The sequence below is a fragment of the Dermacentor albipictus genome, chromosome 1 (assembly GCF_038994185.2).
Source record: "Dermacentor albipictus isolate Rhodes 1998 colony chromosome 1, USDA_Dalb.pri_finalv2, whole genome shotgun sequence".
Taxonomy (NCBI): Eukaryota; Metazoa; Arthropoda; class Arachnida; order Ixodida; family Ixodidae; genus Dermacentor; species Dermacentor albipictus.
Genome location: NC_091821.1, coordinates 502,717,157 through 502,731,147, shown reverse-complemented (window position 1 = coordinate 502,731,147; position 13,991 = coordinate 502,717,157). Strand labels below are relative to the sequence as shown.

General features: G+C 45.6%; 1 protein-coding gene and 1 non-coding gene across 5 annotated transcripts in view; one reads left to right on the top strand and one right to left on the bottom strand.

Moving 5' to 3' along the window:
- Positions 1–13,991, top strand: part of LOC135909338 (ubiquitin carboxyl-terminal hydrolase 11-like) — a 227,289-nt gene that overhangs the window by 198,935 nt on the left and 14,363 nt on the right. For 3 of the 4 annotated variants that reach the window (XM_065441279.2, XM_065441275.2, XM_065441277.1), the window contains exons 17-18: positions 5,376–5,528; positions 11,114–11,263. In XM_065441279.2, the coding sequence (XP_065297351.1) occupies positions 5,376–5,528; positions 11,114–11,263 (303 nt within the window). Of the gene's footprint in view, positions 1–5,375; positions 5,712–11,113; positions 11,264–13,991 lie in introns of those variants that run through there. The other variant, XM_065441276.2, reaches the window with a different exon arrangement.
- On the bottom strand, positions 4,147–4,221 carry TRNAF-AAA (transfer RNA phenylalanine (anticodon AAA)). Its single transcript has one exon. It is a non-coding gene; the product is annotated as a tRNA-Phe (tRNA).

Genomic DNA, 13,991 nt, shown 5'->3' with positions numbered 1-13,991 from the left:
GGACGGGTAGCAAAATATTGCCAGTGTCTTCCAAAGCTACTGCGCACTTGCGAAAGTTTAACACCCCTCGTTTCTCCTTTTGTTTGCCGAATTTCATAGTTTGTAGTAAACTGAATTTGAGATCGTTTTGCGCCGTGTTTGGCACACCCAAGTGGCCCAGGCAGGCAGTGGAAATCTGCCAGTGGCACGGCGTGCTTACGGCGACGTGCCTCAGTCGAGGTATGGAATTGCACATCTAGACGACTTTTTCGCAGACGTTGTCTTCATAGCCATTCTGTGCACAGAGCAGCAGTGGCATGGAGACTATGTGAGAGGAGTGTCTCTTTCAGACAAGACCAAGATGGCTGCTGTCGGAAACTTGGAAACGACAACTGCACGTCTCCGAAAAAGCCAATTTTTTTGCACATTTATCAGTAAAAATACAGCTTGCTGACATGATATAAAACACTGTTATGCCAAAAACATTTAGCCTTGTCCTGTTCTCTTTGCCATGTAGTATAAGTGAATGCCTGGGTTTAGTGCACAATGTGTGATTGTTGCACCCTCCACTCACCACAATATAATCAATTTTATTATCGCTTGTTTCAAGTACATCACAAAAAAGCGTTTTACCTTCTTTTAAGCAAATTTAGTGGTGGCAGCAAGACGTAAATGCCATGCTTTAGTGGCTTGCCATAATGTGTCGATCACTTCACAATGTCTGTGATGTCATGAAGCATGAAAGGGATGGCGGAACATTGCTCAGCACTAGAAAAAAGAATCGTAACCATGTACTCATATCATATCGCATCATACACTTTCTATTACGATAACTGAATTGTGATAATTGCGACAATTGCATGACTATTACTAAGTTGGTACGTGACCGTAGGTGTTCTATGTGGTTCAGATGCCCCTATGGTTAATTCATTTTGCTTTGCAATTAAAGTGTGGGCTTTTTTACTTTGACTCGCCACAACAAAATGGATGCTAAAATAGGGTATTACAGCCGAACCCATTTATAACAATCCCAGATATAACGATTTATCAGTCATAGCAACCGCGTTTCACTGCATTTAAGTTTTCCTGACCCTGCCTATTGGAACTGCGCCCAGATATAACGAACGATTTGAACAGTGGCATACTGTTACTACGAACACTTCGAAACTGGTTGCTGTAAAAGGAGGATGCATGCGAAGTTTCAAAGCACAGAATTGCTACCAAAGTGGACGCATGGCAGCACACCCCCTGACAGTGCCTTAATTTTTATCGGGTTGCTCTACCCACTGCGCAATGCACTTTTGCTGGGTGTTACTCGGGCTGGGTTGTTCTAGCTGCCCGCGAACTGCCAGAATCAGCCAGGACGATGTTGGTCTGGCTGCTCCCTGGAAGTTCTCTGGCTGGCAGACGACAAAAAGAGGCAATGAGCGCTCTCCTCCATCTTTGTAAGGGCTTGCCTGATTCCAACACGGGTGCTTGAGCACTTTTCCCTCGCTCAGCCAACTGGCTATGGTCACCTTTGAATTTCCTTACTTCTAGCGTTATCTTCTTGGGTTCTAATGCACTGTTCTGCTTTATGAGGCGGTACGATACGAGCGGCACCAAACCATTTGGAACTTTTTTTTTGTGTGTGTGTGTGTGTGCACGCATCGTGAAGGCTTCTTCCCGGCCGTGAACGTGTTGCACTCTTACACGTGCATTAGTTCTGCGCAAGTTGTAGACACATTTTCGGACACATTGTGGTGCCTTTTCTGTTTATCCTTCTCTGTTGGTATCCCTTTTCAAAGTGTCTACCAACCGGAAAAACCGGGAATTCACAGGAATATTTAATTATCTGGAAATACTCAGGGAAAACTCAGGGAATTTGTGCTTCTATCAGGGAAAATTAGTTGTAATTTTATTGAAACAGAACGAAACTCGCAGTAATGCTGGCCCGCGTAACTGAGAGGGATTGTAATGAATTGTCTTTTGATGTCGTGTTGTCGGCTGGAGGAGTTCACTGTCAATGGTCGACTATCCGGACATCCGATGGCTTCACGGCACTATCAAGTACCCCATAGAATCAATGTCTAAGAACGTCTGAAATTCTGAACACAAGAGCCCTTCGCCGTCCGATTTTCGGAGTTTTTTGCCGTGACTGCAGGTCTGAAACGGCATTAATCAAAGCCACCACTGCCGCCATGTTGATTACCTCGCCACCATGGCAAACGCTAGGCCTAGCTGCTTTAACGTTCGTTATAAACCTTCTTGCCATTCGGCGTCGTGTTTTTCATTGAAAGAATTCGCCGCTGTAAGCAGTGGCCCTGACTCCGTCTTTGTGGTCCTTATGAGTGGCTTCGAAGCTCAGAAAGTATGGCGCTTTGCATAATGCCTGTTCCCAACAGTCAGCTTTGCCTCAATACGAAAGTGTTATGCGGTGAAGCATAACAATCGTGGGAAGTAGCAGTTGTCACGGTACGCAGTATCTATTCCTTAATTATATACGCGTCCATCCACCATCTCCTGTGACAATACGGGTACCAATATGCCTAATAAGCGTGATGGTAGGCCTCTTCGGATGTGCCTTTGGCGATTTTAGCCATTAATGGCAGTAAAAGACATGCATTCATTTTTACAGACTGCCCGATTTTACGGATGTCCTCGCGGCCCTTAGGGAGTACAAAAAATCGGACGTTGACTGTACAGCTGACGAAGAGGATGCGTGGAATGGTCCGTGGGGCGAAAGCACGGTAGAAGGAGGACGAGAGCAGAAAGGATATGTATTGAGAAATGAACAGGAAAGGAAGTCTGCCGCCACCTTTTTCAAGGAGCTTGAGCTCAAAAAACACAGTTTTGGCTGACGCTGGAATGCAGGTGTTCCTCACCCAAACCGAAATAAACTCACTAAAGCAGTGAAATGCAACACTGAGGTGGTGTGCGCAGGCTGAGGGTATGTCAGGAGACTTGAGGTTGACACACCAGATGTTGAGAATCTAATTTGTGACAAAGTTCGGGCCCCACACGAATGAGCTTGCTATAAATTGATAAAAGTAGCTCATATCACTTTCAGTCACGACGTGCACATTTGTTGACGTGACCTATTTTTGCTATTTCTGTGCAGTAATAGCAAGGAATAGAGCATGAACATTAAGCTTATGGCAAATTGAATGTTCTGTTGACCTAAATTAACTTCCATTTCTTTTCTGAATGATATGTATCATTACAGAGTATCGCTTTGGTGAAGGCACTACCATGGTTTACGTGACACTTGATGTGGGGCATGTCGGTAACAACCTTGAAATATATAAATTTTTTCCTTTCTTGAAATGCTTGAGGCTAATGAATAACTTGTGCATGTCATTCGAGTGGGGGATTTCATCCTTTATATGAATAAGCGTAGCATGACTGGCTTTGCAATGTTCAAATATTTAGTTACTCTAATTATGGCTCATCATAAGATGCTCAAAGAGTCATCCTATCACCTTGGTTTGTTTTCAGTGGAGTCTCAAGCATCACCTATGTTTCACTCATATGTATCGACAGTCGATCATAATTCATGACTGAAGTGGATATTCGAAAACATTTGTTTATGTATGCATCTCATTTTCATTCATATTTGAGAATGTTCCACTCGATTTGCAATTAGTTTTACCATTTTTTTCAAAGTTATCTTATTCGCTGTGCATTTTACTAATCCCTCGCTACAGATTTCTTTTTAATATAAAATAAATGATAATCCTTACTATTCAAACTGGATTAAGTAATTTCTTAGCCTGCTTACTAGAGAGTGACAGCATTGGGCGACATAGTGTCAGCCTGTCTTGACGTAAAACAAAGTTCTGTGTCACTCAGGCAATTTTGCAAAGGCACTCAGAGAAAACCTGGAAAACTCGGGGAATTTGGAAACGTCAACTTGGTAGACACCCTGCTTTTCACACCTCTCACGTATATGCAGTGATATGTCCTTTTTCTGCAGTTAGAGAAAGCGTCGCAGCTAGCCAGTGTTCGCTCCATCTCTTCGTCGTATGCTTGGGTGGCAGCTTGAAACCAATGTGCCCTAACTAGGCTGTTGGTGGTAAAAGAATGCACTTTTTGCTTAATGGCCACACATACATAAACGAAAAGGAAACATAAAAGGAAACCCGTACGGGTTCCTCTAAAGAAAAGCCTCAGAGGTGGAGAAAAATTCGTTCTGGTCCGGGACTCGAACCCGGGACCACTGCCTCTTTGGGGCAGCCGCTCTACCATCTGAGCTAACCAGGCGGCTAGCAGATGGCAGGGCGAAGTCGAATTTGTCGACAAATTTGACTTCCTCCCCGGCAAAAAAATTATCCTGGCCCACCTGCAGCGCTTGCTCAGACAGCCAATCAGAGGCTCTTGTGCCCTCGTCATGCAAGATGGTGAAAGTGCGAGTTGTCTCGCTGCTTTTCTGGTTTGTTGTTTGTGCGCCTTGTGGGCCTTTTCCCGCATTGTTGCCGTGATGAAGCGGCAGAATTCGCCTTTCGTCCTGAAGCTCGAAATCATAAATAGGGTCGAACGTGGTGAGAAGTCGGATGTCCCCGCAGCGTGCAAGATTCTGAGGAGCACGCTCAGCATGATCTTGAAGAATAAGGGGGAGATTAAGGCTAAAGCGGCCAAACTCACGACCTGGTGCTCGTGGCGCCTGAAGCATACGCACGGCCTTGTACGGGTGGTTCATCCGAAATTGCTTCAGCCGTGCTGGCTTCTGTGTGCTTGGTGATGACTAAATTCTGATGAATGCGACGAAGCCGTTGCCGATGTTGCCAAAGTTTGGAGGGAGCTGTCAGAATTTCCGGTAGCTGTTGATGAATCAACGATGGACGAGTTTGTGAGTGCAAATGATGGTGTTGCGACCACGGGAGAGCCCGAAAACGAAGTCTGCATTGCCGACATCGTACCGAGCACGAGTGGGCACAATTAGGAAAGCAACTACGGTCCTTTGCTCACATTCTCCGAAGTGATTGGTGCGCTCGCACTAGTCCGGTGCTTCTGTACGAATGCGGAAGGTTGCGGCCTCAGCTGCTCCGACTCCTTAGACAATGTGAAATGCGTGCATCGCAGGCAGCAAAATTGCCCAAGCAGAAGAAAATGCAGGATTATTTCATGCGAAACTAAGCTAGTTTCATCGATAAAGTGATTTTATAGATGGTATGTGCTTTTATTACATCCAAGTTTTTAGCATGCTTAAATCGAATTATACTCTATATCAAACTGATAGGCGTGTTTTTTGCGAGTTCGTATAGCCAAGTTCCACTGTACCTTTTTCTTACCCCCCCCCCCTGAAAAAATATGTATGAACAAGGTTCTACAGTATGTAGCGCATGCCCACACTTGTGAAAGCATGAAACAGTTTCCTACAGATGCCTACCAGCTTATCCAAATTTGTCCACTTGCAGGGGTCAACTGTGGTCACTACACGGCGTACACACGCCACTGGACTACGGGCGAGTGGTACCACTACAATGACGAGTCAGTCGGCAAGCAGCCCCCGCCTCGTCTGGAGGAACAGGCCCATGCCTACATCCTCTTCTACCAGCGACGCTCTACTGGTACTTCTGGTCCTTTCACTACGGGGCATGGCATTCGTGAAACCAGTTTTTACGGCAGGCCTTGTGGGGCACGCAGACTGCGAAGGCCAGCCGCTCCTTTTTTGACGACAGTGCTCCTCCCACCTCGAACAAACAGCAAACACTGCAGGGGCAGTTCACACTGATCCTGACGGCTCTTCTGTGGTGAGGGTGGCACTGCTCGCATGTTTTTGCTGTAGCCTGATTGGCATCTGCGCGAAGCAGCAACGATAAAAACAACTGAGCACATGCCCTTGATCAGGACTGTTGAGTCAGGACTGTGTTAGTTATATCATCATATAACAATGCGCTGAAGACTCCATTGAAAGAAAGGAAAAGTAGTGGGACTATCCTTTCTAGCAAGTCCTTGTAAGTACACAATAGTTAAATACTGATTTATTGTACAGCCAGACATGTTGCAATTTCTGTAATAAAATCATTGGACCACCCTCACAAAGCATGTGCGCAGTTATTGGCTTTAGACGTGACAAGCGAGGAAAAGCTACCACATTTATTCGTATATAGGTCGATATTTTTTTTTTTTCAGAAATGTTACCCGTAATTAGCTATCAACCTATATTCGTGATAAAAGCTAGCAAAAGTACTGAGCCAATGGAGTTCCAATAAGGAAGCCAAGGCGGCAAACTAAAACACTCTACCATGCATGTTGATACCGTATGTCGTAGCGGCAGTTGCACAAATCACAAATAACGTTATTTACTCGATTGTAATACACACCCGCGCTGTACGGCGCACTTGTAGAGTACTGCGCTCCCGTGCAGTACAGTACTTATTAAATTAAGGGGGGACGCAGCTTTCGCATAGCAAAAAATGGCGAAAAAGAAAATAGATTTTTTGATAATAATATATTCAGTTTCAATAACTCTTTCTATTCGATTCCGAACTATCATCACTATAAACCATGTAGAAATGCTCTAAGGTGGCGAAAAATTCCACGGAGATCAAGAGAGAGCAGCGTTTTTCAAGACACAATAGCTCTGGAACGGTGCAACCGAGCACCGCCGTCTTGGTCTCATTGTAAAGTGCATTTCACTGTCTTCAAATGTGCTGCTTCAGCTATCTCCTTTGTACAGAAACAAGCACAAAAAAAGTAAATTATAGAAGGTTCTGTCGGAGTCTGTGATTGGCCGCACCCGCCATGTGACTCCAGCTCAGTTCACCACTGGTCAGGCACTCGCATCGTCTGCTCGGCTCTCTGCACTTCGCGAGCCTGGAAGTCTTCACTCGCCGTAATCTCGACGTGTCAAAACGGGCGCTACGCAGACATCGCAGTAGCGTGGCCGATCCCTACGTCTGTGAATGTTTCAGACCCGCGGCTAAGCATTCCGAGCATCGGCGACGCGGACTTCGTGACCAAGATTCGCTCGCATGTGGAATCGTCGGACATACGGCTAGGCCAGCACATTGCGCACGCAATCCTCATACCATGGCTAAGCATTTTGTGCATTGGCACCTCAAACTGTGCGACTGAGTACATTGAGCGTCGACTCCTTGAGCTCGCGTCTAGACATTTCGCACGTTGGCACCTCGGACTGCACGAATAAGCGCATCGAGTGTCGACTCCTCGAGCCTGCATGTAGGCATTTCGCACGTTGGCACCTTGGACTGCGCAAATAAGCACATCGAGTGTCGTCTCCTCGAGCCTGAGACTACGCATTTCGCCGGTCGGCACCTCCAACTGCGTGCCTAAGTACATCAAGCGTCGACTCTTCAAGCCCATGTTTAGCCATTTCACACGTCAGCACCTTAGACTGCGTGAATAAGTGTATCGAGTGTAGGCTCCTCGAGCCTTCATGTAGGCATTTCGCGCATTGGCACCTCGGACTGCGCGAATAAGCGCATCGAGTGTAGACTCCTCCAGCCCGAGACTACGCATTTCGCTTGTCGGCACCTCCGACTGCGTGCCTAAGTACATCAAGCATCGACTCTTCGAGCCCATGTTTAGCCATTTCATATGTCGGCACCTTGGACTGCGTGAATAAGAGCATCGTGTGTCAACTCCTCGAGCCTGCATGTGGGCATCTCGCGCGTTGGCACCTTGGACTGCGCGAATAAGCGCATCGAGTGTCTACTCCTCGAGCCTGAGACTACGCATTTCGCCCGTCGGCACCTCCGACTGCGTGCCTAAGTACATCAAGCGTTGGCTCTTCAAGCCCATGTTTAGCCATTTCACACGCCAGCACCTTGGACTGCGTGAATAAGCACATCGAGTGCCGACTCCTCGAGCCTGCTTGTAGGCATTTCGCGCGTTGGCACTTCGGACTGCTCGAATAAGTGCATCGAATGTAGACTTCTCGAGCCCGAGACTACGCATTTCACCCGTCGGCAGCTCCGACTGCGTGCCTAAGCATATCAACCGACTCTTAGAGTCCATGTTTAGCCATTTCACACGTCAGCGCCTTGGACTGCGTGAATAAGCGCATCGAGTGTCGACTCCTCGAGCACGCGGCTAGGAATTTTGTGCTTCGTCACTTCGAACTGCATGACTAAGCACATCGAGTGTCAACTCCTTGTATCTGCGGCGAGGCATTTCGCACGACAGCACCTCGGGCCTGCAACCAAGCATATTGTGCATTCACTCTATTATCATATTGTCACGATAGCTCGCAACATTATCATACCACCGCTTCATAAAGAGAACCTCGTCATGTGTGCTGTTCACACTAGGCCCTTGGGCTGGCACAGACACCTGGCTGCAGAAGTGATCGAGGCATCATAAAAAAGTGCGATTCTGGAAAGCACCTAGCAGCTGCATATCTATCTATCACTGGCTCTCTGATCCTAAGTTCCACAGCCATTGTCAGGTGAAAAATGACTTGGAAGGCTGCTGACACTCGGAGCCTTTATTCACTAACATGGTCAATTCTACCAAAAGAAAAAAATGCCGCACTGATTGTGCTGGAGACTGCTATCAATCAGACAGCCTGCAGGTACAACACTGCAACTATATTCATGCCCACACAGTTCTGCATGTCTCTTGGTTTGACACCCAGTCACCATGCTCTTTGTAAAGCAGCAGCAAAGAATGTTATACAAAAAAATAGGGGGGGGGGGGGGGCGGGGGGGAACGAAAGCACACCAAACCAAAGGCCACGTACAAGAAGCCCCACATCACAAAACATCCCAAAGACTACAAGTTTGGTGCCTTTTAAAGAACTGAAGAGAAGGTGAAACTTTGAGAGCCATTTTCTCAAAACTTTTTTTGCGTTTCTGTTCAGTTTCTGGAGCTGATATCTTTGTTACCGTTTAACATATTTTGACTACGTATTTTTTTTTTTTCACGTTCCTTGGGCCACAATGCAGGTCGTGAGATTCTCGCTTTCTTATCTTGAGCCTTTGTAAGTTTATGATATGGCTATTCGTTAACCCCGAAAGTGTGCTTGATGCGAAGGTAACATAAAAAATTTCACCCCATAAAATTTGTGTTGCGAAGAAAAAAAAAAGAAAGGAAGAATGTCACGACCTTCAGCACACATTTACCTATACAGTCAATACTTAACAAGCATTCTATCATGTTTTGTAAGTTCGCCAGGCTCTCCAGAAAGTTCGAGGAAGAAAAATTCTGCTCAATAAAATTTAATAAAATGTTCTCAAGATATCGCTCCAAAACTTTTATGAAAGCATCAGGGAGACATTATGAACATTTCTCCCCCCCTTAACAAGCATGGTGTCACACACACGCAAGCAAATATAAATACATCTCACTCGATCACCACGGAAACTCGCTGTCAAAACGCTGCAATGAGGAAGTGCGGCAACACCTGCCTCTTGCTTCAGCGTGAACTATAAGCGGCAAAAACGCAGTACATGGCCCACTCTTTCAAGATCGCTTTCAAGATTGGGCTGAGGTGGTCGTGTTGTCGGAAGTGGATCATCGCAAATACGTCCTGCTTCAGTCAACTGTGTTGCTTTGCTGGCGAAAACTATATCCTTCTCTTTGTGCCAGTTCCGCATGCAAGTTTTGGGCACTCCGAACGCTCGTGATGTGGCCCAACTTCTGTCCGTCTCTGCATACATGGTCACTTTCCTTTTAAATGCGGCATCACAATGAACTCGGCACTTCATGCTGACCGAGCAAACGCAGAAAACAGGAAGACAGAGGGTGGACTAATGTCTAAGCACAAATACTACAGCACATGGAGGAACCTATGGCAGCTAGGCTTGAAGGGCGTACGAGGCGGCTATTTTGAAATGCTGATGGCGATATGGTGACGCAGATTTAAGGTCGTACTCGATTCTAACGTGCAGAGTCTAATGGGTCGACCTATATCTGAATAATTTTTTTTTTATTTCTCGGAAAGCACAATATATAGGGGTCGACCTATATTTGTGCTCGACCTATTTTCGAATAAATACGGTATTCTTTTGCCATTGCTGGTGGAATCTGGCATGTTAAACATCTTATCAAACGTGTCAGTGCCTTCATCAGCATGGTTTTGTGTAGCAGAACTCAGCACATTGAAGGGAAAATGAAACCACATTGTTTACACGCAGGGTTAAATCTACCTTAAGCTGAATGAGTGCATTTTTGTTGTTGCCAAAAGTAACAAGATTTGGCTAAAACAAGTGGCATACCCTACAACTGAGGGGATAGTACCAAAAGTGTATATAGATGCAGTTCTTGTTCAGCAAATGGTAAATTAATTGCTTTGATGATTGTTGCTAAGAAACCAACTTTAAATGTTGAGATATTTGAGAGGCTTTTCCACTTAACAAAGAAAGCAAAAAATTATTACCTAGACTGCACAGTAGTGTTTGGGTCTGCACTAATTAGGGATTCGTGTAGCCCTTTTGTCTGTTGCATTTATTGCAACATTAGCCTGGTTGGGAGGTAGGGGGTGATCGGCAGGATGCCTGAATTCACTCGCTATGCCCTCTGTGACAGAATTGTGTTATGACAAAAAATAAATGCGACTCCTTCACTTCAAAGTTGAGTAGTGCTTTCTTTGTAAGGCAAGTGTGCTTGTGACGCCCTCAACCAGTACTCGTGGTTTGGGCCAAATTTATGCTGCACGCATATAGTGCGTGGGCAGACCAGTCGATCCGGGGGAGCTTTCTGTAAGCTGTGACGCTGTGGTGTTCTTTCTATGCCAACTCAATCCTGGGGAAAGGTGGAGGAATTTAATGCACAGTGTAATTAGCCTGAATAATAAGGCGAATGAGGGGGCTCAATTTATTTGTTAGTTATGATGCAAAGCCAACAGACGATAACACGCCAGGCCTTTGGGGCATATCGGCAATGCTGACCAAGCTTTGGCATACCTGTGCACAACACTGGTGCCCCACAAGGCCACATTAAAGTCACTAGGAGACACAAGTGATGGTAATGCTGGCACACCTGGCAGGTGGCCGAAAGTTGCCGCAGAATTTTTCATTGCCAAGACAAAGGAGACGTTCTCCGGGAAATTTAATTGTCTGTTGCCAGGAAAAGGGTTGAATGGAAACGTCTCCGACTGGGTCAGGACAGTGCGACGGCGGTGGCTAGGTGCCCTCTTCACCCTGGAGTGTGTGCGTCTGTGCACTCAGCACATTGCCCTTTGATGCAGCCTCTGAAGAGGCCCTGGGTCTGCCCGGTCTGGAGCCAACACTTCCCGAGCGAGGTGCGGCCACAGCCGCATTCTCTCTGGTGCCAAGACCGGGCACCGTGCAGCGTGTCCTGCGCCGCGTCGACCGCAGCCCTCCGTCGTCCCCTTGTGGTTAGTGCTAACTACAGTGGCCTTGCTACATGCAGTGTGCTGCTGCAATGCCAGAATGAAACACAAATCTGAAAAGCTCAAGGATTATTACAGCAGATTCCTTTAATCAAATGGTATTTTTTCTGTGAATTAGGAGTGTTTTGCCTTGTTTAACATGTTCACCACAAAGTGTATTACTATTTGGTCACACTGGTTATCCCCTCTGTTCACACACGAAAATGCACATCCTTCCTGTAGTGAGGAAGCAATTCTTTGAGAAAAATCAGTGCAGACAAGTGTGTGTGTGTGTTTTTTTTTTGCTTCCATTTGCAAACATTGTGACATCTGTCTGAAGCTTGAGAAAGTTGAGACTCACTGGTCAGTCATGACACACTTGGTGAATCTGATGTGTGACCCACCGGTGGATAAACAAAGACACACAGAAATCAGGGCATTGAAAAGTATCGCTGTGGTGAACATGTTAAATATATACAACAGCACTGTATCCACCTAGAATGCTAGCTTACCCTTTCCTAAAACTTGTAACTGTTCTTTCTTGTGAAGAGATCACATTGTTGCAGAGAAAGCTGCAACTCAAGTTTCATTTCTCCTACGATTGTCATTGCCCATGGCAAATCACTTCTTTTGCTGTGCTGGTGATCTCGGAGGCAATATTCTTTGGGGCAGAACTCTTGAGTGTGAGGGCTGCACAGAGAGAATATCACATTGCCCTAGATAGTGTCGGCAAAGTGAAGGAGTAGTACCGATGAGCTGTTCTGTAGAAAAATCTGATAAAATAAGGATGAACTGCCATTTTTTGCTTTGCCTGCTTCAGTTTACGAAATGCAAACAGCAGACATTCTGTCAGTGAAATTGGTACCGTATCTTTCCGATAGCAGTGTTGATCCTGTCCTATGTTTATGCCATTTTCTTACTGTGAAAAGCTCTGTTCTTTATAAAAATGATACTTTGGATAGTTCGAACACTAATTGGTACTTTTATTAGTGCTTTGGTTGTCCCTTGAAACCTGTGCTGACTAAAGACGCATTGTGTTGACATGATTGTGCATCCAAAAGGTGTAACCATTGACTAGCGCTTACATGCATTTTCCTCTCACCTCATCAGCCTATAAACCAAGTTTATTTGAGTAAAGTGTTAACTGCTGAGTGCTTAGTTGTTGCTTTGTACATAACTTTTAATGTAGTGCCCTATGCCGTCAACGTTCTCCACGTTTCTAGTCCTTTTTCTATTTGATGTGATTGTTATTAATATATAGATTCTTTTTTTTTTTCATTCATGTTTATGGCTGTTTGTGTGCGTATGTTGCCTTACTGGTGCTCCTAAAATGGGTGCTTACAGTGCAGGACTAAATGTGGACAGAGACAAGAAAACTCGGACAGCTCTGCAAGGACACAGACAGCACCGTTCGTGTTTTCTTGTCTTTCTTCACGTTTAGTCCTGCGCTGTAGGCATATATTCTAGGATGACCCACCAACTAATCTGAACTTTTACCTTACTGCTGCTGTGGGAAATGACAATAAATGAAAGCGTCGGTGCACATTTTCACTGACATGCTGATGAAAATTGGTGGCGGATTCTTGAGTGTTGTACTTTGGGGCTGCTTCATGTTTGGCAGGAAGCTTTGCGTGAATACCACACTGCATTTTCTATTGAGCACAAAGTGCATTCTGCTGTTGACATGATTAACTCAAGATGAAGAACAAGGACTTCTTATGATCACAAGACTTAATTCCCAAAAGGCATTATTTGCCTGGCCATGATCTGCATGCCTTCTGCTGGTTAATCAGTTTTATCTTCACACAGGCTTTCGCACTTTCCATACATACTAGGGGCAGTACCGTATTTACTCGCATAATGATCGCACTCGCGTAATGATCGCACCCCTAAATTTTGTCGTCAAAATTCGATTTTTTTTATTTCCTGCGTAATGATCGCACCCCGAACTTGCCGCAGCGATATGTCGTGTGCTAAGTCTAGAGAATAATGATCGCGCTTACCATTTGTCGAATGCTACGCGAATGACTCTTCAAGACAAGCCAAGCGGCCTGCACGCACCAAACATTCTTAAGTAGATGCCTCATTTCAATACTTTCATCACTTTCCGCACTTCCATGACAAAATGAGGTACAACCAAACTTGCCTTTATTATGGGTTGGCTTTATAATGGGTGATGTCAACAAAAATAATAAAGGCGCATTTCCATTCTTTTCATCTGCTTTTGCACTCGCGAGCACGCAACAAATCGCGCGCGGCAATGATAGTAGCCACGTTTACTCCGATACGTTAAAGGTGTACCCTATTCATGCGCCGACGCTTGTAACACAGCTAAGATGTTCGCCCACCCTTAGCGGAAACGTGCCGTATTAGGATAGTAGTGAAGACAGATGCCGCAGTTTCCGCAGCACGTCGGCCATACATTTCTATGTCACTGGCAGCTAAGCGCGCCCACCTGTTTCTGTCTCCTCAAAGTGGACATGGCTACGTTATTGCCGCAAACTTGCCGACATTAACGATATTATTCATCACTGATACGGAAGAAACTGTTTCACTGCACGTAATGTACTGATGAGAAGAAAAAAAAATCGCGTTCGGCGCGTTCGGCTTGCTCCGCCGGCCGCCATTTTTGTTTTGGTGTCCCGCACCCGCAATCTCGCATCCCGCAGCAAACGCGGGACGAAAAAAAAAATTTTTTTTTCGCGGGAAATTTAACCCGCGTAATGATCGCACC